The sequence below is a fragment of the Phyllostomus hastatus genome, unplaced genomic scaffold (genome assembly GCF_019186645.2).
Source record: "Phyllostomus hastatus isolate PE091 unplaced genomic scaffold, TTU_PhHast_1.1 phas_contig_524, whole genome shotgun sequence".
In the NCBI taxonomy this organism is placed as follows: Eukaryota; Metazoa; Chordata; class Mammalia; order Chiroptera; family Phyllostomidae; genus Phyllostomus; species Phyllostomus hastatus.
The window spans coordinates 12732104-12753334 of NW_025333900.1; the positions used below are offsets into that span (position 1 = coordinate 12732104).

Sequence of the window (21231 nt, forward strand, 5' to 3'; positions counted from 1 at the left end):
ATCTTGGAAGGATTTTTATTCCTGGGCTCACTAGTGATTTCCTCACCATTTCTCCAGAAAATACTCAGTCCCTTCTATACCAAACACAGGCCCATGTAACATAATACTGTTGACCTTCACAATCTAATTAGTATAAATAAACACTACCAAGTAAAATACTGCTTGAGAACCACAAGTGCCACAAGAATAGGATTTTATGTACCATATAATGTCACATGGGATGATTGACTTTCACTGAGGAGAACAGGAAGGCTTCAGCAAAGGTGGTAGTTTCTCTATCATAGAAACAATGAACATTTCAATAGACAATGGTTATATGTTATTAATAATACTGTAATTATAAAATTATAGTATACCATCTGTCATATATGTTCAACTACCACCCAGCATTCATTACACCTCTGATTTTTGTTTGTTTATGATTCTTTGTCCTACAAAGCCATGATCCTGAGCCACTTTAACTAAGAAACATTTATATGTAAAGCACAAGTTGGCATATAAGGGCACAGGCTGGGACACTGTTAATAGAATTTGGTGGCAGTATTGCCCTTTATTCCTTCTTTACCAAACACATAAGCCATCTGTCCCAGATAACAGATTTTATATTCATTCTTTCTCAGTTAATAATTGTATTTATTTTACAAAAATGAATTGCAATTTTTCTCTGTTTTCAAATATCATATGCTTCCAAACAAAAAAAAAAGAGTGGAGAATATGGTAGATTTTAAATTTATTTTGAAAAAAAGGTTAGGGAAAGGTTGAGATTGAGGAACTTTTCCAAATTCCCTTCCCATAGTTTTATTCATTTACTCAGCTAATGCTTCTGTAGTGCCTGCTATGTCTTAGCATAGATGACAGGAAGGGTATTCTTGGTAGAGTGGATGTGCTACAATACGTACTTTAACTATTCAAAAGAAACGCTGTATTATTTTTCATGTATGTTGTGTGATCCAACCTCTAGATAAATGCTTTAATTTTGGTTGTTTGTTTCCCTTATAGTGTTGATAAATTCCGTTGCCTACGTAGCATTTAATGGTAAGAAGCAAGTAGCATAATTAGGGGGACATGCATTCAATGAGTATTTATTGAGTAACTTCTATGAGCCAGGCACGGTACATAATAGTTGAGTAATTTAGTTTCTGAAAATGACAATCAGTATAAGACAGAAAAGAGTGGGGCAGTTTTAAAGTTAAACACAAAATACATTTTTGTTCCTTAAGGCTCTTGGAAGAGGGCAGACAAAAAGAAGTTGAACGCCAGATTCCTGACTGGAAGAAATTCAAAGCGTCCACCTGAGAAATTTCCACTTAAAAAACAACGACAGAGGACCTGATCCCTGCTGTAGGGTGCAAAAGGTGACTTGTTTCTAAGGCTCGCTTCAACTGTCCTGCGACCAGCCACACTGGCTGGCTAACGTGTCCTGTGATGGGGACGGTCTCGCGGAACCCGCTCAACTTTTGACAGCCAGAGCCCGGCGCTCCACTGCGCAAAGCCGCCCCACATGCTGCAGGGCGCCAACCTCCGCCCTCCCAGGCGTGCGGGCCAATGGGCTGCACTCCGGGGGCGGGGCAAGGGCAGGCGGGCGGAGCGAGGCCAGGGGGCGGGGCGGCGGCGGCCAGCGCGGTCTTGGCTGTAGCTGCTGGGGCGGCGGCGGCTTGGCCGAGCGTCCGAGGGTCGTGGGGGGATGGGGTCTGCGAACTCCAGCCCTCGGCGGCGGCGGCGGCGGCCGTGAGTGTTGGGCGGGCGTCCGCGTTCCGGACGCGGGATGGAGTGCCGCGGTGAGTGTGGGGCGGCGGCACTCGCTTCGGCCGCGGCGGCTGCGGCTCCGGGCTGCGGTCACCCGTGGTGGCCGCCTGCGAATTGCAGTCCAAGGTCCGGTCGGCCCACGCGGTGGCCCTGAGGGGAGGCGGTGCGGGTGCGGCTGCGGCCAGCACTGGGGGCCGGGCCAGGGTCCTCGGGCTCCTGGTCCTTCGGAGGGGGTGGGGAGTCCAACCCGAGCAATGGGTGCGCCGAGAGCGGCAGGAGAGGAGAAGTCCGGAGGGCGCGAGAGGTCGCTTCGTGGACATTGTGGACACACATGGGTGTCCGAGTTAAGCGACGTCGCCCAAGCCGCCGGGGAGAGACTTGTGGGGCGGACTTTCATCCCACTCCAGGTTCCCCCGAGCTTCCTGCAGCCCTTGTCGCTTTCCTGGCCACACGCCCTCATCCGCCTTCTTTCGGAATGCAGGGGCTCCTTTCCCCTTTCCCCGCTGGATTCCGTCACTGGGTCATCACTTTCGCCTTCCTCACTTGGGATCTTTTTGGAAGTTTGGTGGCATTTTCTGAAATTTCGGTCCTACAAATAAATGCAAAGGCTTAGATAAAATAACAGACACTTCTGATTCCATATCTCTCTTGTCTTATCACACTTCACCTCACCTAGGCCCAGGCTGTTTATCACTTGCGGGGGGGTGGGGAGGGGAGGGCGACACTAAAGGTGGAAAAACACTCATCTTCCTTTTCTATCTGAGTGCCCCCCCTCTGGTGCGTCTCCGTCACTCTGCATACCCCTCCCCTTATCTCTTTTCCCCTTGTGCTGTCGATTCACCAACCCCCACCACCCTCGACCCCCGCCTATCTATCGTTTCCCAGCCTTGGCTCCAGAGCAAGTCCTGTGCTTTGCAAAATAGGAAATGACCGGCGGAGGATTGCAGCTGCTACCAAGAGAGAGTATCCCTGTGAGTTTGTTTCCCTAAACGTCCCTCATGATCGAAACTTCGTGTTCAGGACGTTTTTCCTTTGGCCGTAAAAGTGTCCAGGAACTCGCCTTGTCTTTGAGCCCCTCTGACATGGCCAGGGTCTATCTCGATTTTTCACCACCGTCCCTCATTAGAGACAAAAGTGTAGTTTCTTTACCACCACTCCCGATCCCTCCACACTGAGTTGTGAATCGTTGATATACTGTCTTATGACCACGGATCTTTTGGGGGAGTTAGGAGGCCTTGACTGAAAGTTTCAAGACCGCGGTGGAGCTTTTGGTCCCAAATTTACCTTTTTCTTTTCCTCTTCTTTTTTGGGGAATTAGCTTCACCTCCTATTCCGTTTGGGGGAGGAGGTTTCCTCTTAACAAAAAAACATTTAAATTAAATATGACAGTGAATATATAGATTTAATAAAGAAATCACAATAAATTGCTAAGATTTAGATCTGTTTCTTCAGATTTCTTTAGGCAGTTTGCCAGAAATGCATACTTAGAAATGCTTCCTCATTGTAGGAACTGTGCAAGTGAGGAACCCTGACCGCTTATGCTTCAGTAGCTTTTACAGTACAAATAGCTCTAGTCTCCTGATTCTGAGAAGAGTTTTAAGAGTGAATTTGAAGGAAAGTGATAGGCCTGGGTAGAAAGTGTTTCAGTCCCCACGTTGGCAGGAAATAGAACTTTGGCTGAGATGAAGAAAACAGTGTTCAGGGAATCTATGGTGACTGGTCATTCTCTTTGGGCCCATGTCTCTAAAATAGAACAACCACCTACCTATATTATCAGCGCCTTCACTTCCGAGTTGCAAAGGCCCTTTACCTAGCAATTAGGACTTCACCAACCACTGCTGTTGGTCCCAGGGATTAGTAATATGTTGAACAAAGCTCATGCCCAGAAGGCACCCTGGAAGGATTTGTATTGGTGATTCATTTCAGCATTCTTTCAGACAATGTAGTGTGATCCCATTCCATGTTACAGTCCTATGGAACCTTTCAGTCTATCGAGTAGAAGTAGATAATTTTGAATAAATAGGGCCCAAGACATAATATCTTGGGTTACCCAAGAAGTGTATGTTGAATGTCCTATGGGAAAGTAGAGGGATGATTTATTTTCAGTTGAGAGAATGAGAAGTTTCTTATAAGAGGTGATGTTTTGCATGAGATTGAAGTTAAGAAAATGATTTTAATAAGCACAGAAAGCAGAAGGGCCCTTCCAGCCAGAATTGCTGGTTATGTATAATGCATACCAGGATGTCACTGATCAGCCTCTATGGTTCTGCTTTGGACACTATTTTGTTTGCAATTTCTTACCTCATCCCCAGCATGATGAGCCACAACACATAAAGACACATTCATATGTAATGAAACAAGGAGGTTTAAAAGGAAGGTTAGCAACACATTTTAGTATGATAAGGATTTTTTTCCTTTCTTCTTTGTCTTTATTATTGCACTAATAAACAAAAGAGCCATTTGATGGAACTGCCTCTCTAGATAAGAATTTTTCTATTTCTCAAAAAATGTTCCAGTATTTGTCACTAGAAAGTTTTCAAATACCATAATCTTCCTTTCTAAGGAAGAGGATGGAAAATATTTTTATAAGTATTGAGGAAGTTAAGTATAAGAGACTATTCAAAAGGAACCTTCTATAATTGTACTTAGTTTATTTATCTAATGTTCATTGAGCACCAGCGTGATAAGATTTTTATGTACTTAGAGTGAGTTTTGACTAATGTATACACCCATGTAGCCACTACTGTAATCAAGATGTAGAACATTCCCATCACTCCAAAAAGTTCCCTCATGATTATTTGGAACCCCCCTCAGCCCCCACCACAACCCCTATCCCCAGGCAACTATTGATGTTTTTAGTTACTAAAGATTATGTTTCATCTTTTCTAGAATTTCATGTAAACAGAATCATACAGTATTCTTTTGTGTCTGGCTTCTTTCATTTAGCAGAATGTGTTTAAGATTCATCTATGATGTTTGCTATATCGTGGATATTTATTAAGTAGTATTCTATTGTAAGGTTCTATGATAATTTGTTTATCTATGTGTTGATGGACATTTGGATTGTTGCCAGTGTTTGTCATAAAAAAGTTGCCATGTACATTTGTGTACAAGTTTTTGGATGAATGTATGTTTTCATTTCAAAAGAGTAGAATTGCTGGGTGGTATGGTAAATGTGTGTTTAATTGTATAAGGAACTGCCAGGGTGTAGCAGCAATATGTGAGAATTTTAGTTACTCTGCATTCTGCCCCAAATTTGGTATTTCAGTCTAGCTAAAATTAAGAATTTTTTAGTAGATATTTAGTGGTACCTCACTGTGATTTAAATTTGCCTTTCTCTGATACTAATGATGTTGAGCACTATTTCATATGCTTATTGCCCAGTTGTGTATCTTCTTTTTCAAACTGTCTATTTATATTTTACTTATTAATTTATTAGGTTGTCTTCTTATTATCTAGTTGTAAGAGTTCTTGGTATAATTTGGATACAAATTCTTTGTCAGATATTTTCTCCCAAGTTGTGGCTTAACAGTTAGTTGTCTGTCTAAGAGAAGTTTTAAATTTTGATGAAGTCCAGTTTTCCACTGTTTTCTTATGGTTCTTGCTATTTCTGTCTGAGAAATTATTCCCTAGATTTTCCTTGTTTTAGTTTAGAAGAGGTATCCTTAAACTTTTTTTTAAATGTACCAGATTGTAAATATTTTAGGCTTACAGGCTATAGCAACTCAAGTACTCAGTTCTGCTCTTGTAGCTCAAAAGCAGTTACTGACAATCCATAAATGATTGGGCATGGTTGTATCCCCTCAAAGCTTTTATTCATAGAAATAGGTAGCTCCCCTTTTGACTCCTGAATTTAAAACACTGATATAATTTTAAGTTATATGTTTAGGTGTATGATACATGTTGAGTTAATTTTAGGGTACGTTGTAAAGTAGTCAAGGATCATTTTTTTTTAAAAAAATCCTTATATGAGGATGTGTTTATTGACTTTAAAGAGAGAAGAAGGGGAGAGAGAAAAACATCAATGTGAGAGAGAAACTGGTTGCCTCTCATAGGCACCTCGACTGGGGATTGAACCTGCAACCTAGGTATATGCCCTGACCTGGGATCCAACCTGCAACCTTTAAGTGTACAGGATGATGTTCCAACCAACTGAACCACCTAGCCAGGGCGAGGACAATTTTTTTCTCAAATGTACATCAACTTATTTAGCACTCTTTGAGTACCTTTCTATCACTGAATTATATTGGCACCTCTTGAAAATCAATGCACTGTATATATGTGGGTCTACTTCTAGACTCTATTCTATTCTGTTGATCTATGCTTCTCTTTATACCAATATCACCCTGTCTTGATTACTCTATAGCTCTGTACCAAATCTTGAAATCAGGCAGTGTAAGTCCTACAGTTTTGTTCTTTTTCAAAATTGTTTTGGCTGTTCCATATCTTTTACATATTCATGTACATTTTAAATTTGATCAGTTTCCACAAAAAAAATTCAGAAGGGATTTATTTGGGATTGCTTGAAACCATAGATGAATTTGAGGAAAATTAAAGTTTTAACAGTATTGAGTCTTTCAATTCATGAACATGGTATACTTGATTTATTTAGCTCTTTAAGTTGCAGTAGTGTTTTGTAGTTTTAAATTTGGAATCTTGTACATGTTTTGTTAAATTCCTAAAAATATTTTGCTTTTGGATATTATTGTAAATGGTATTAGTTTTTAAAATTGTATTGTCCAATTGTTTGTTGCTAATATAGAAAAAAACTGATTGTGGTATACTGGCCTTGTATTCTGTAACCTTACTATGTTCATTTATATGCCATTCAGATGTCAGCTCAACCCCATCTCCAGTTTTGACAAGTTTGCTTATAGGTTCCTCAGGATTTTCTAGGTATATATTCGTACACATGTCGACTTGGAATACAGTGTTTCAATTCTTCCCTTTCAATCTATGTGTTTTATTCTTTTTCTAGTTCTATTATACTGTCTAAGACCTTCAGAACATTATTGAATCTGATCTTGAGGGGAAAACATTGTTTTTCATCACTAACTGTGATGTTAGCTGTAGATTTTTAGTAGATGCCTTTTATCAGGTTGAAGGAATTCTTTTTTATTCCTTCTTTGATGACTTATAAATGGGCGTGGAATTTTGTCAGATGCTTTTTCTGCATCTGCTGAGATGATCACATTTTTAAAAAATTTTTTTGTTCATTTTTTCCTATTGAATGTTTTTTAATTTTTTTTGTTCAATTACAGTTGTCTCCCCGCCCCATTACTCTATCGAATATTAAACTAAGCTTGTATTTACGGGAAAACTCCTTCTGGTTATAATATATTATCCTTTTTATAGGTTGTTGGATTTGATTTGCTAATACTGTGTTAAGAAATTTGGGCCCTGGCTGGTGTGGCTCAGTGGATTGAGTGCCAAACCAAAGGGTCACTGGTTTAATTCCCAGGCAGGGCACATGCCTGGTTTTCGAGCCACATCCCCAATTGGGGGGCACGTGAGAGGCAACAACACATTGCTATTTCTCTCCCTGTCTTTCTCCCTTCCTTCCCTTCTCTCCAAAAGTAAATAAAAAAATATTTTTTAAATTTTTTTTTAAAAGAAATTTTGTAGGTTTTCTGGTAGTCTTTGTCTGGTTTCAGTATAAGAATAATGTTGACCTCAGAAAATGAGTTGGGAAGTGTTTTATCTCCTCTATTTTCTGTGAGTTGTTGTAGGATTATCTTCTCTGATTCAGCAAATTTCATCAGTGAGGCCATCTGGGTCTGCAGTTTTCTGAGACATTTTCAGTTTTTTTACTACATAAAGGCTATTCAAATTTTCTATTTCTTGTGTTCCATTTGGTAATTTGGCTCATTTAAGAAATTTTCCTTTTTCATCTGAGTTGAATTTATTGGCAAAGTTGTTCAAAATATTGCCTTGTTACTCACATTTTATATCTGTAGAGTGTGTACTGATGTCCCTTTTTTTCATTAATGATATTAGTAATTTGTTTCCTCTCCTTAGTTTTGATCAATCTAGCTAGATATGTATCTTTTTAAACGATCTTGTCAAAGAACCAGCTTCTAGTTATTTTAACTTGTCACTGCTGTCAGTTTTCTATATCATTGATTTTTACTCTTATCATCGTTTCCTTCCTTTTACTTATTTTGTGTTTTATTTGTTCTTCATTCTCTAGCTTCTTAAAGTGGAAGCTTAGGTTGTTGATTTTAGATCCTTTTTAACAAAACATCTAAAGCTATATATTTCTCTAATTACTGCTTTTACTGTGTACCTTACACATTTTGAAATGTGTTTTCATTTTCATTCAATTCAAAATATTTTCACATTTCCCTTGTGGAAACTTGACATACAGATTATTTAAGAATATATTTTAGGGATTTCCCACTATTTTATTGTTATTTATTCCAAATTTAACTTTGGCTCAATCCTCTTAAATTTTTTGAGACTTACTGTGTGGTCTCATATATGGCCTTAGTGGATATTTTATGTGTGTTTCAAAAGAATGTGTATTCTGCTGTTGCTCAGTAGAATTTTCTGTAAATGTCTATCAGTTCAAGTTGGTTGATAGTGTTGCTTAGATCTTTTGTATTCTTACAAAATTTTTTATGTATTTTATCAGTTAATGAGAGAAGATTGTTGAAATCTTAATTATAATTGGATTTATCCATTTTTTCTGACACTTCTGTCAGTTTTTGCTTCATATATTCTGGAGCTCTATTTTTAGGCACATACACTTTTAGGATTATGTTTTTATAGTGAATTGACTTATTTATCATTATGAATTATTATTCTTTATCCTTGCTAAAACTTGTCTGATATAATAGAGCTATTTCTACATTTTCATGATTAATATTTGCATGGTATATCTTTTTCTGTTGCTTTTACTTTAAATCACTCTGTGTGTTTGTATTTCAAGTCTATTTCTTATACTCAATATGTAGTTGGGTCTTACTCTTTTATCCAATTGGACAATTTCTGCTTTTTCATAGGTGTGTTTAGGGTGTTTATATGCATATTTAATGTATCTTTTGTTATGTTGGGTTTAAGGCTGTCATCCTGCTGTTTGTTTTTAATTTGTCTCATCTGTTTTTTGTTTCTTTTTCTTCTTTTGTATTTATTAATTTTTTGAAATTCTATTTATGTCCACTAGTAGCTTACCAACTGTATTGTACCTCTGAAGATTTTTTGAAAATTTTATTGATAGAGAGAGGTGGAAGGAAGGAGAGAGGGAGAGAAATATCAATGTGTGGTTGCCTCTCATGTGCCCCCTATTAGGGACCTGGCCTGCAACCCAGGCATGTGCCCTGACTGGGAATCGAACTGGTGGCCGTTTGGCTCACAGCCAGAGTTCAATCCACTGAGCTACACCAGCCAGGGCTGAAGATTTTGATATATATTTCTTATTATAGTATACCTTCAAATAATGGTATATTTTGTATATAATGTAAGAATCTTAATGTATACTTTCATTTCCCTCCTCCCTTACTTTGTGCTATTGTCATACATTTTACTTCTGTATGTGTTGTAAATGCCACAATACATTGTCATTACTTTTGTTTTAAATTTAAAGAAATTTACACAATGAGGCTTGTTTTGAGGCTTCATTGGGGTGAGTCTAGAATACCATTTTTATTAGAGCTGGGTTGTATATACTACTAATACATGCCATCCTGGGATCTCTCCTTGAGTGTTCAACAGGTCTCTCTTCTCTGGCTGATGAAAATGCAAGAGGTCCCTGGGTGAATGGGAGCCATGGGAAATATCCTGTTACAGCTTCCTGGAAATTCTTTGCTCATTCTTGTGGAGTTTCACCCTACACTTATGCAGCTCTGTATTCAGCAAGAAAATTAAGGAATGGCCTATGCAAATTTCTGGAGTCTTCTTTCTTTCTCTCTGTTACTCTGTCCTACAGATTCCAGCTGCCCCAGTCTGCCTGGATTACAATTCCTGTCACCTCAGTTTAACGAGAGTACCATGCTTTGCTTGGCTTCCCCATTCCTATACCATGGTCTAGAATGTGCTTCCAGGCAGAAAGTTGGGGTGATTGTAGGGTTTGCCTCATTTGTTTGTGTTCCCTTCTCTCAAGGTTCACAATTTTGTGCTGCCTGTAGTACAGTGTCTGAAGACAATATGATAGAAGGGCAACTCTGGTCTCATTCATTCTTACACTTGATGTGTCTAAAATTTTAGCCACATTAGTCTCTTAGATTTTCTTTTCATCTTTTCCTCGCAATTAATTTGTTTAGTAAATTGTGTTGTTTGCCCTACAAAGTGGCTGGGTCTAGATTTTGCTGAGTGCATCCTGTGCTGTAATTTAGCATGTTTCCCTGTCTTCTGCATTGCTTATAGAGTGGTAATTGGAGCTAGAGCAGAGTTTCTGAACCTTAACACTACTGACCATTTGGGGCCAGGTAATTCTTTGGTAGGGGGTAGGGGGTGGGGTAGGGGGTAGGGGGTAGGGGTTGGAGGGTTGGGGGTTCTCTGCTGTGCAAGTAGGATATTTACCAGCATCCTTGGCATCTATCCACTAGATGTCAGTATAGCCTCTTCCTTAGTGGTGACAACCAAAAATAACTCCTGGCATTGTAAGATGCCTTTAGACCCATCTTCTGTTAGGAAATTAGGCTACCTAAACCACAGAATCAACTTCAGGAATATGAAGACACCTACTTAGCAAAAACACAGTAACAATATTGTGTTAACACTGCAAAGAGCACATGAAAAAGATTTTAATAATGTGTAAGTTGAGACTTCACAACATGGTTGACTCAAGAGCAACATTATAAGGGATGTGAATTTCTGTTTAAGAAGGAAAAAATACTAGAGACACTAATAATGTAAAGTGGTAAAAACACAAATAGTTTCTTTTCAACTATATGTTTCTTTAGTTAATGTCTTTTGTGCAACCTGTTGAACTACATTTTAAGATATTGAACTTTGACAACAGTTGTACAGGTTTTTTTTTTTTTAAGATTTTGCTGTTTAATTATAAACAGAATTTGGGACTGGCAGAGAAGTATTGCAGTAATATACTTTTTATATTTGTAACTTATATGTGTGATATAACATTACTATAAACAATGCAAGTGGGGGAATTAATAAAATAACAATTTTAATTTAAAAGTGAACTACCATTTTTTTCAAATGTTTTCAAATGTCATTATCCTTCATAGAGTGGAGAAGATGACAGAAAATTAATGTGTTTTTAAAAGATTTAAGGGGAAGATTGGGATTGAGAAGCTTATCCAGATTTTCCTCAGATAACCTTTCCTCATCTAGTGTTCGGTGAAGAGCCACTCTGTCAGGCCCTATGCACAATAGTTGTCTGTTTTGAGATGGTTTAGAGGTAGATCTGATGGGAGGGGTTTTTTAAATTAACCCAGAGCAGTTCAGAGAGGCAGACTTTCCTCCATTGAGCTCCCTGACAGTTGCTCTGCCAGTGCCCTCCTTGGCCTTCGGAATCCTTTCCTCTCTCCCCATTGGTGCCCTCCAGTTGTGAGTCATCAATGGTTTCCATCATTTCCATCATTGGTGCATCATTGTCCTCCAAACAGGGACATTTGGATGTTAGGTATCGCGAGTATCTCTAGTGCTTTTGATCTTAGGTTTAAGGCATAAGCGGTAAGTTTTAAAAAATTAAGGGTTTAAGGCATAAGCGGTAAGTTTTAAAAAATTAAGTCCCCCAAATAATTGTAGAGCCAGGTAATCAAGGAGCCTGGGCTTCTCATACTTTTCTTTTTCAGGAAACAAACTAGGGACCTATTTGGCTTCACTTCCCTTGAAGTGTTTCTGTGTTTCTATGTGAGAAGCGTCCCTCTTCTTTCTCTGGCAGTGAGCAATCTCTACATCGTTTCTCTTTGTTTCTCTCATCTTTGCTCTGGTCTTCATCTTATCTTTTCTTTAATGGCCTCCACTTGTCTCTGCACCTTTCTTGGTCTTCTTTCCCTCTGTCTGTTTCACCTCTCCACAATTGTTTCTTGCCTTCTAACATCTCTCTTTGTCTCTCACTGATTTTTCTCTCCCTCCCTCCTATGTGCTCCTTTCCCTCTCTCATCCCCACATACCCTTTCTCCCCATCAGGATCTTGTTCCAGATACTGTCAGTGATATTGCCATTTCCGCTTCAATAAGGAACACAATCCTCTTTATTAAGGGGATTTCATATTTCTTCTCAAAAACCTTATTTATGATATAATCAGGGTTGCACTGTTCCCCCAACCCCACTCCCCTTTTGCCTGAGATCTCCTGATGTCTCCTCTTGATAGTTTGTTTCAGTTCAGGGCATTATCAGTCTCCGTGGTGAGAGTCCATGGTGCTTTCTTCTTTTTACGTGTAGTTAGAAGGACAGTTTGTTCTTGAGGTTTCCTGAGTATCTGTGGTATGTCCTTGGTACTGTTGTGTTTGGGGTTTAAAGAGGTAAATTTATGTAAGTTGAGTTTAGAAATTCAGTGTGGGAGCTACAGTAACCAAGGAACTGAGCATTTCCGTATTCATCTTTACCAAATAGCACTCAAAGGGCCAAATTTGCTTTCTTTCCCCAGCATTGTTTTTCCTATAACAAGTTGTGATATGAGAGATGTTTCTCCTTGTCAGTTAGTATTGTCTCCCTCTCTCACCACTTCACTTGTTGGGTTTGTCACACTCACTTCCTTTTTCAGATGTCTCGTTGAGAAAGTAGTCTTTCCTTTCTCTTATTTCTAATCCTTTTCTGCCTTCACCTGTTTCTGCCTTACTTGATTTTGCCTCTCTCCCTGTGCCTGCACCCCCATTTTCTTTCGACTTGTCCTCATACTCTGTCTTTTTATGCTTCCTCCCATTTGTGAAAATTTTTCTTTCGGCCTCCACCACTATCCAGCCTTCCTCCCCATGTGCCCTCAGTTTCTCCATCAGTTCTTTCTGAATGTTCAAGCACTAAGGCAAATGACATTGGTTATTCCAGTGAGTAGTTTGAAATGGAAGTTTATGTGCTTTCAGCCCCTGCTGCCTTCTTTAATTATTTCATCTTTCAAAGACATTTTTCTTATTCTGAGTAACTTTGAGAGTGCAGTTGAAGAAAATAATATTGCTCTAAGTCAGCAATTTTCAACTGGTGTGCTGCAAAATTTGTAAAAATAGTCAATACCCACTTACCATAATCAGGGGTGCTGACCTCTTTTTCCTTAGATTGCCAAATTAAAAAATGACAACAGCCAACACAATAGTGGTCAGGTGTGAATGAATAAAATTATGCCTATTTTTGTCAGATGTGGCTAATTTTTTTTGGTGTGCTCCAGAATTGTAATAATCAGTTTCTGTGCCATGAGATGAAAAAGGTTGAACTATCGCTACTCTTGAGTGGAAAGTATTCCCCTCCGCAGAGGGCAGAGTAGTTGTCTGGTTTTGAGGTAGTTCATTCTTCTGAAAAGGAAGTGAGCCCCAGGCCTGTGTTACATTTTACCTGTGTGAGGTCCTGTTTTTGTTTTTGTTTTTCTAAAGGAGTTGGAGAGAAAACGGCAAACAAAAGATATACCTCATAGGAAATTTATACTGCTTGCCTTGAGAGATTCCCATTAGCTAGATCTAGTCATCAGGTGACTTGTTCTGAAAGTTCGCTCCGCCTAGCCTGTCGCGTGTTTTACAGGGTTTCTAACTAATGACCGATGATGTCGGGTACGGTCTGCGGGCTGGGGTGTAGCTGACAGTCAGTGTCCAGCAGACAAGAAGTAGGCGCCAAGCCCCGCCCCCGGGCACGCGGGCCAATGGGCTGAGCCTGAGGGGGCGGGGCAGTGTGGGTGGGCGGAGCAAAGCCAGGCCTGGGGCGGGGCGGCGGCGGTGGATTGGCCCGCCTGGCCCTGGATGTAGCTTCTGGGACTGCGGCGGTGACTTGGCCGAGCGTCCGCGGATCTTGGAAGATGGGGACTGTGAGCTCCAGCCCTCGGAGGCGGCGTCGGCGGCGGCCGTGAGTGTTGGGTGGGCGTCCGCGTCCGAGACGCGGGATGACCTCCTCGGTGAGTGCGGGGCGGCGGCTGCGTCTCTGGGCGGAGATCACCTGCGGCGGCTGTCCTCGAGCTGACGACCTGGGTCCGGGCGGCCCACGCTGTGGCCCCGAGCTGCGGCGGCTGTGGTGTGCGCTGGAGGTTGGGCCAGGGTCTGAGGAGCGAGGGGCTTGCAGCTGGAGGAGCTGGAGGGCGCTGAGCCGATGACGACGATAATAAAAGTAAACATAGGTCCTACAGTCCGCACTCTGTCCGAAGAATGCTCCCTGTTTAACTTCTTTAATCCTCAGGAGTCCGAGATTACTTCACTCTTTTTTCACACGGGGAAACGGAGGTTAAAACCTGCTGGAATATGACCAGTAATTAGCGGAGTGCGGATTTAAACCCAGGCAATTTTGCTTCAGAATCTGCACTCTTGACCGTTACATAGTCTGCTCTAGCTCCTGCTCTCGTCCTGCTGCCACCTGCCCTGACAACAGCCCTCCTCACTTCAGCTGGCTCTCATTCCCGAGATATTTTGGGATTTCCGTGGTGCATTGTTTTCCTCTTCTCTGTCTTTGGGTTGAGGAGGGTTGTTTCGTTCCGCCCCCGTGGTTTTTCCTAATTCTGCAAGTATTTGGGGCTTGACGGTATTTTGGGGTTTTGTTTAAAAAAGTTTTTTTTGGCGGGTGAGCTCAAGTCAGAGACTTTTCAGGTTGGAGCCCTAGTAACTGACGCCTCATGTCTCCATGTTATTCTTTTTTTTTTTAATCCCTGTTTCTCAAGAAGGAGTTGGCCTCATACCTTTTCGGAGGGCTGGACTCTTAGCGGGTGGAGAAAGAGCCGAGTGCCCCTTCCCCGTTCTCCAGCTGTCTCGGTGACGATATCTGTGGTCCCTCACTATCAGTGATTACCACCCTTTTTGCTCCATTTTCCTACTTTGTTTTGAAATCCTGGGTTGGAGAACACGCTCTTTGGCACTGGGTAGTTTGGGCTGGTCAAGGGAGAGCCCTGTCTACCAGGAATGCTAGACATTCTGGAGGCGTGGGAGGTTGTGCAGCTTCCTCTTTTTTAAACGTGCTGCTTTCTAACTGCACAGGAATGAAGTTTATGTGTATTGCATGCCTCTCTTTAGAAATTACACTTATTTGCATATTGCTAAAACTTTTGACGTGCCCCCATCCTCTTTTTGTGGAGAGTGTTTTTTAAAAATATAAAAACTTCCAGAATGACTTTTTTCTGATTTATTTGCATTTTAAAGTAGATTCTTACCAAATCAGAAATTGTGCTGAAATAGCAGATTTCTGAAATAACTGGCAGTTTTTTCCTGAAGTAGAAAGAGTAAGATGAGAATTATTAAGTACAGCTCTTTGGGGCAGTTTTATACTTCAATTAATCCAGTGCCTAAAATGAAAATACTTCTGTAATGATACATTTGGGGGTGGGAGGAAGTAAAAGGGGCACAAGACATGAACACAGGCTACCGAAGTCTTGGAAAAGCCACGTTCCAGGGTACTGGAGGTTAGTGTTCAGGTTTATAATGCACATATTACTCGTAATTTAGAACAGAACAGAGAAAGTTTTGTACAGTAATTTACTGTTTGCTACAAAGTTCTCTCAGAAGTGGATACAACACATTTTGAATGTTGTTCATGGTTTGGAGTTAAAAGCTATACATGAGAATGCATTAGGAGAGTTTAACATATTATGCTCAACAACCTATTTGCACAATTCAGACTTCACTTGGAAACAATTTAGTAGATTTCCAGGAAGTCAATTAAGTTTCTGGAATTATTCCTAATCCTATATTTCTTATTCACATCTACTTATATATTGTTGTATCTTGTTCATTTCTTGTGTTAAAAAAATAATCTCCCACAATAAAGCATTGCTAGAAATAATGACTAGCAGTTAATGAGTCATCATGATGAGCCAGGCACTGTGCTAAGTGATTTCCATATTATTACTTCATTTAATTAAATTGCCAGTTGCAATCTGTTACTAACTACATTTTATGTTACACCACCTAGAGGATGGTCATTTTGGGATATGGGAAAGTAGTCTGGAGGATCTTGAAAAGTAAATTCTCCAGGCTTTCTTATTAATCATAGTTCAATTTTATGAAAGCTTAAATTAAGCTTGTTATTTAAAATTTTTTTCACCTGTAGTGAAGGATGTGTAACAAAGTGAGTACATTACTCACCATAGTGCTGACTAGAGGTAGATTATAACCCTTTTTAGTTGCTTCTTTCTCCACTGTGTTTTGTTTTTTGTTTACACGTTTTCTTAGCCTTATCTAAAAGTGTTTAAGAAGTTTTGAAACACTTTACAACTTTGGGTTACTAATATGCCTTGATGATTTTTTTTGGGGGGGAGGGGGTTGTGATAGGTGAATGGAACCTGTGATATGTCTTTAATTTTTATAATCACCTTTTCACCAGTGACAATGACCAGTTTTAACATATTAAACTAAAAGCCATCAAAATTAGAATGACTTCATTAAGTAAGCTGCAAAAGTGTTAAATTAGGTTAATTGTCTTCTCAACTAGTGATTTGTAAAAGAGCTGTCAAAATAACACATTTGAGTGCTTTGGGTTTTTTGTTGTTGGGGAGACTTAGGTATAATAATAGTTCTTTAAAAATTGTTCTACGTTCATTTTAGAAATTATCTACACATTTAAGGATTAATGTTAGATAGATTTGAAATTAGTTCAAATGTAGAAATTACGTTCTCAGAAATACTTTGGGATTAACAAGACCATTCAATAGAGAACTTTGAAGACTTTTAGAGAAGTGTTGGGACAGCTTTAATCAGAAGTAGAGAAACAATACTAGAAATTCAACTTTGATTTCAGTTTTATGTAATCTCACCTTTACTCAACTTCATATGCTTGTTTTGTTTTTTGAAAGACAGTTTTAGAGACAGATTTTTAAAAACCATTGATATTTTCTATTCAAAACACTGCAACAATCTGTAGTTAACCATTTTTGTTTCTACAAAAAATAAAACTATAAACTTATTAAGCTCATTATTCATTCTGCACATAGCTGTGAGTAGTTCATCCCTCACATGCCACATATTGTGCTGTGAACAGAGAACAAATGGTTAGCAAACAGATGCGGTCTTGATTTCCTTGAGTTTATCATCTAGGTAGGAAGACATGAACCTTATAAATCTTATAAGGTTTATGAAAAGTATAACACACTATAAAGCACCTAATAGGAGATTCTGCTCTAGTTTGGTGGTGGTGGTGGTGGTGGTGGTGGTGGTGGTGATGGTGGTTAGGTAGGTGGGGACAAGGGGTGGTCCAGGAAGGTTTCTTTGAGGAAGTGATCTTTGAGCTGAGATAAGAATGAGTAAACAAAGGGAAAGGGGTGGCTCAGGCTCCCTAAATTGAACAGTGTTTTTCAAGTTGTAGGATCATGGACCCATTATGAGTATGAAACCAATTTGGTGGGTTGCAACCAGCATTTTAAAAAATGAAATGGGATAGCATAGAAATTATCTGAGTATATCACCTGGCTCCTTAGCTGGAATCTGTTTTGTGTTTTATACATTCCTACACGTAACACCACACACAAACATAACGTACTTAATGTGTATGCTGGCCCATAATATAAACTATTTCCTCCTCTGGGTCACAGACATTGTTGTGTGTTTCAGGAGTGTTGAGTGTTGACTAGGAATCTTGACTCCAGAGGGCATTTCAGAGGTAGGTAGCAGCCAGATCTCATGCTGAGCCAGCCTTGTAGTGCACAATAGCATCTTACTTGTCCTTTGGAAGAGTTTTCTGGTTTTGAAAAGTGTAATCCACACTTTGGAGTGGACCAAGAATGATGTGGAGAGATCGTTAGGAAATTAGTATCAGTAGCTCAGACAAAAAATGATAATAATTCACCTAGAGTGGTAGTAGAGATAGAGGTGGGAAAAAATATGTAGAGTTAAGTGAGGTACAGGAACGAGTAAATGACACAATAATATATCTTACACATGACTTGGAAATGAATATTACATAAACTTTTCTACAGTAAATTTTACAGAATTCCTTAGTAATTTTGCCATTTTGGAAGTATCCAAATACTCAAGACACAATATTTGAAAAATGTTTTAATGATGATGCCTGAGCTGATTTAATTCCACAAGTCATTTTTCCTTTTTGATTCCAAGAGATACAAACAAAACTTGGACTTTTTCTTCTGGAAAGGTAAAGTGTAAATATGAATCAGAAACAAAGATTTTCTTGAGTTCCAACTTTGCGCCAGGATTAGGTGTTTTAACATATGAAGTCTTTTGTGTCTCCTTTTAACCCTCGCACCCAGCCTGTAAGCATATTGTACAGGTCACATGTTTAAAAAGTATTCAGCCAGGATTCAAATCTAAATCTTTTTCATTCAGAAAAGTTGTATTTTTAGCATACCACTCTGAAATTACTAAAAATAATGCCCCAATAATCATACAGTTATTTGTACAACCAATCCAGGTGTGTCAGATTAGTGTGCACCCTTACAACTTGTTTTCAACAAAGAAATGTTCTTGCTGAAACTTGATAACCTAGATTATACCTGTTCATATACATTATTACATTATTATATTATTACATTATTATGTAATAATACATAAAAGGTATGTATTATTATTATTGAGAACTAAATGTAATCAGACTTCTTTTATGTGTTGGAATGAACACTTCCATGCTACTGTCTCTTTTAATGCTTACAATAATCTCATGGGGTAGGTATTGTCTGGATGTTATTCCCATTTTATAACGAGCACACTGAGGTAAAGGGGTAATTAACATTTTATCAGGTCACACACAGTAAGTGATAAAGAGGGATTTTGAAAACAGGTCTTTTTCCAAAGCTTATATTTCATGAAGGGATAATACGCCCTTCCGCTAAGTGACATTTCGGGAAAAGTTTTGTAAATTACGAAAATTCTGTTACCCTCTAGGAGTTAAGAGCATAGATTTTAGTAGCAAAGCAGATATGTGTCTAAGTACCAGTTCAGCGCTTAGAGAAATTATTTAATCTCCAAACCTTGGGTTCTTTAGAGAAATGAAGAGAGTAGTAGTTTGCATATCACAAAGTTGTCAGGATTACTGGCACCAAACAAATACAAGATGCTACTCTTAGTAGTAGTACAGTACAGTGTTTGTTGCGGTGGTTGGTTTTAGTAGGATACTGAGGTGGGCTATGGGCTTTTTGTGAAAACTTAGTAGAATGTTCCCCCTGGTTGATGTAGTGTTGTGTTTCTCTCTCTTTTTTTTTTTCTCACCCCTTTAAGGATTTTGATTTTTCTGACTCTTATGTGAAAGGATGATTGCTCACAAACAGAAAAAGGCAAAGAAAAAACGTGTTTTATCATCAGGCCAGCTCTCTTCCGATGATACATCTTCTGAAATGGGGCTCAAGTCTATAAGTACCAATTACGTTTTTGATCCGGAGTACATCAAGGAATTGGTGAATGATATCAGGAAGTTCTCCCATATGCTATTATATTTGAAAGAAGCTATTCTTTCAGGTTTGTCAACTGTTTTCTCTTAGCATTCTTACTGGATAGCCTGTAAAATTTTAAATGCCAGCCTAGTTACAGATAAGTATGTACACAGTGACAGAAACAGGGTATTTTCCTGTAGGTATTTAATGCCTTTTTCCTCTCTGAATGTTTGCTGTTTACAGTGTAAACTATTTTATAATCAGATGCAGTGCAGTATAGTATAGGAACTTCAGTAAGTGTGAGGGAACAAGAATACACAAAACAAAAATAGTTCTTTGGTTCTTAGGAGTTGGGCCCATTGGACATCAGAAAATTTTAGGTCATTGGAATTTTAACCTTGTTAATGGTAACAGTGCATTGATTGGTTTTTAATAAGCAGACTTATATTTTATAATTTACATTGTTGATACTTCTGCCTAGATTTGTTTTTTTATATTGTTCCTAAAACCTGATCTAAAAACCCCTGCATTTGAGTGAATTTTTATTTCAAAAATCAAACTTAATTCTCAATTTGCTTCTTCAATTAAGGGATAATCACAGAATTTATTCTTTAGTCAGATATGGATAATGGAGCATGAGACTTGATTCTTCAGAGATAAAGAATTATACATCTGTACTCCCTGACTTGCTCTTAGTACCTAAGTCTTTCAACTTTTAGTGTATCTTTTATATACAAATTTGACAACAGTGACATTAAAGATACAGCTTCTATTTTTTTGTAATGTCGCACTTCATTTCTTTGTTCGTAGATTGTTTTTCTGGATATGGAAAAAGAAGATACCTAGTTATTTACATGAGACCTTCATGTGTTTTGTAGACATTTATAAGGTTCTAATAACTATTTTGTATGTATATAAATTAAATATTTACTTTCTGGGAAACAGAAACTAAAATAATACCTTGTTTTAAATATTGCTTTTTAAGAGTTTATTTTAGCCTAACTCTAATTTTTCAGATTGCATGACCAAAATGACTTGAATTGTAGCCTCAAAATTTTAGTATTTGAATTTTCCTTAAAACAACAATCACATAAGCCGTCCTTTTGAGACTGCGTGTGTGTGTGTGTGTGTATGTATTTTATGACTTTTGATTTGTGAGTAGGCAATTGAGGGATTAGGAAGAAAGAGGATTGAAAATGGATCCTAAGTGAAAAAAAGAAGAAAATGGTAATGCATATAAGATAGCCAAAGGAGACTACCCCTTAGGGTGAAAAAGTATGTGTATGGAAATATATTTTTCACAGAAAGTTAAGGTTAAAAAGCTGTAAGGATATTATCCTAATGAGAAAACCAGTACTTCAAAATTTAAATATTCAACTATATTGCTGGTAATTAAAAAAAACTTGCCATTTATGGCTGGTAAATTAATTACAAAATGTAAAACCATCTTTTGGATAGCTTGCTGTCATCAGTAAGCAGTGGTCAGAGAATTTTCACTGTCTACCTTTGGATTGATAGCAATGCTTGGTTCTTCAATCAGAGTTAAAAGGATAAATGTATGCCATCTCAAAATAAATCTTGGATTTGACAAGAATTTTTTCCGTTTTTGGATCATTGTTATCAAAATCTGGGGATATACTATTTGATTTGAGTTGGTAGAACCTTTTTTGTTTGTTTTCCTTCAGCAAGGGAGTATGTATAAACATTAACCTCATTATAAATGATAAGAAATGCTACATAATAATATGCTTGCTTGTAATATTGATTATGATTTTTCAGCCTATTAGAGTATCAGACTATTCCTTATTTACTAAATAGAATTATTATAAGAATCATGAAGTATAATCTGGAAAACAGGTAAAAAGTTTAAAATTCTGTAACCTTTAAGGCGGTATTATTACATGTTTCTGTAGAGTAGCCATAGGCCATCCTTTCGTATTCTGGGTCCCTAGACTTCTGCCATTCTTTGGTGTGAACTGTGGCCCAACAGTAAAGAGCTATTGTTACTGTTTTTCTTTTGCAGTGAAGGAACCTTGTCAGTAGCCTTGCCAGTATGTTGTTTTTTGCCTCTTTAAGAGGAA

General features: G+C 38.6%; 1 protein-coding gene across 5 annotated transcripts in view; it reads left to right on the forward strand.

Annotated features, from left to right (window-relative positions):
* Positions 1 to 1614: 1614 nt before the first annotated feature.
* Positions 1615 to 21231, forward strand: part of ARHGAP29 (Rho GTPase activating protein 29) — a 78838-nt gene continuing 59221 nt past the window's right edge. For 3 of the 5 annotated variants that reach the window (XM_045847110.1, XM_045847105.1, XM_045847107.1), the window contains exons 1-2: positions 1622 to 1778; positions 18999 to 19235. In XM_045847110.1, the coding sequence (XP_045703066.1) occupies positions 19031 to 19235 (205 nt within the window). In that variant the 5' untranslated portion in view covers positions 1622 to 1778; positions 18999 to 19030. Of the gene's footprint in view, positions 1779 to 13610; positions 13748 to 18998; positions 19236 to 21231 lie in introns of those variants that run through there. The other 2 variants (XM_045847106.1, XM_045847108.1) reach the window with 2 other exon arrangements.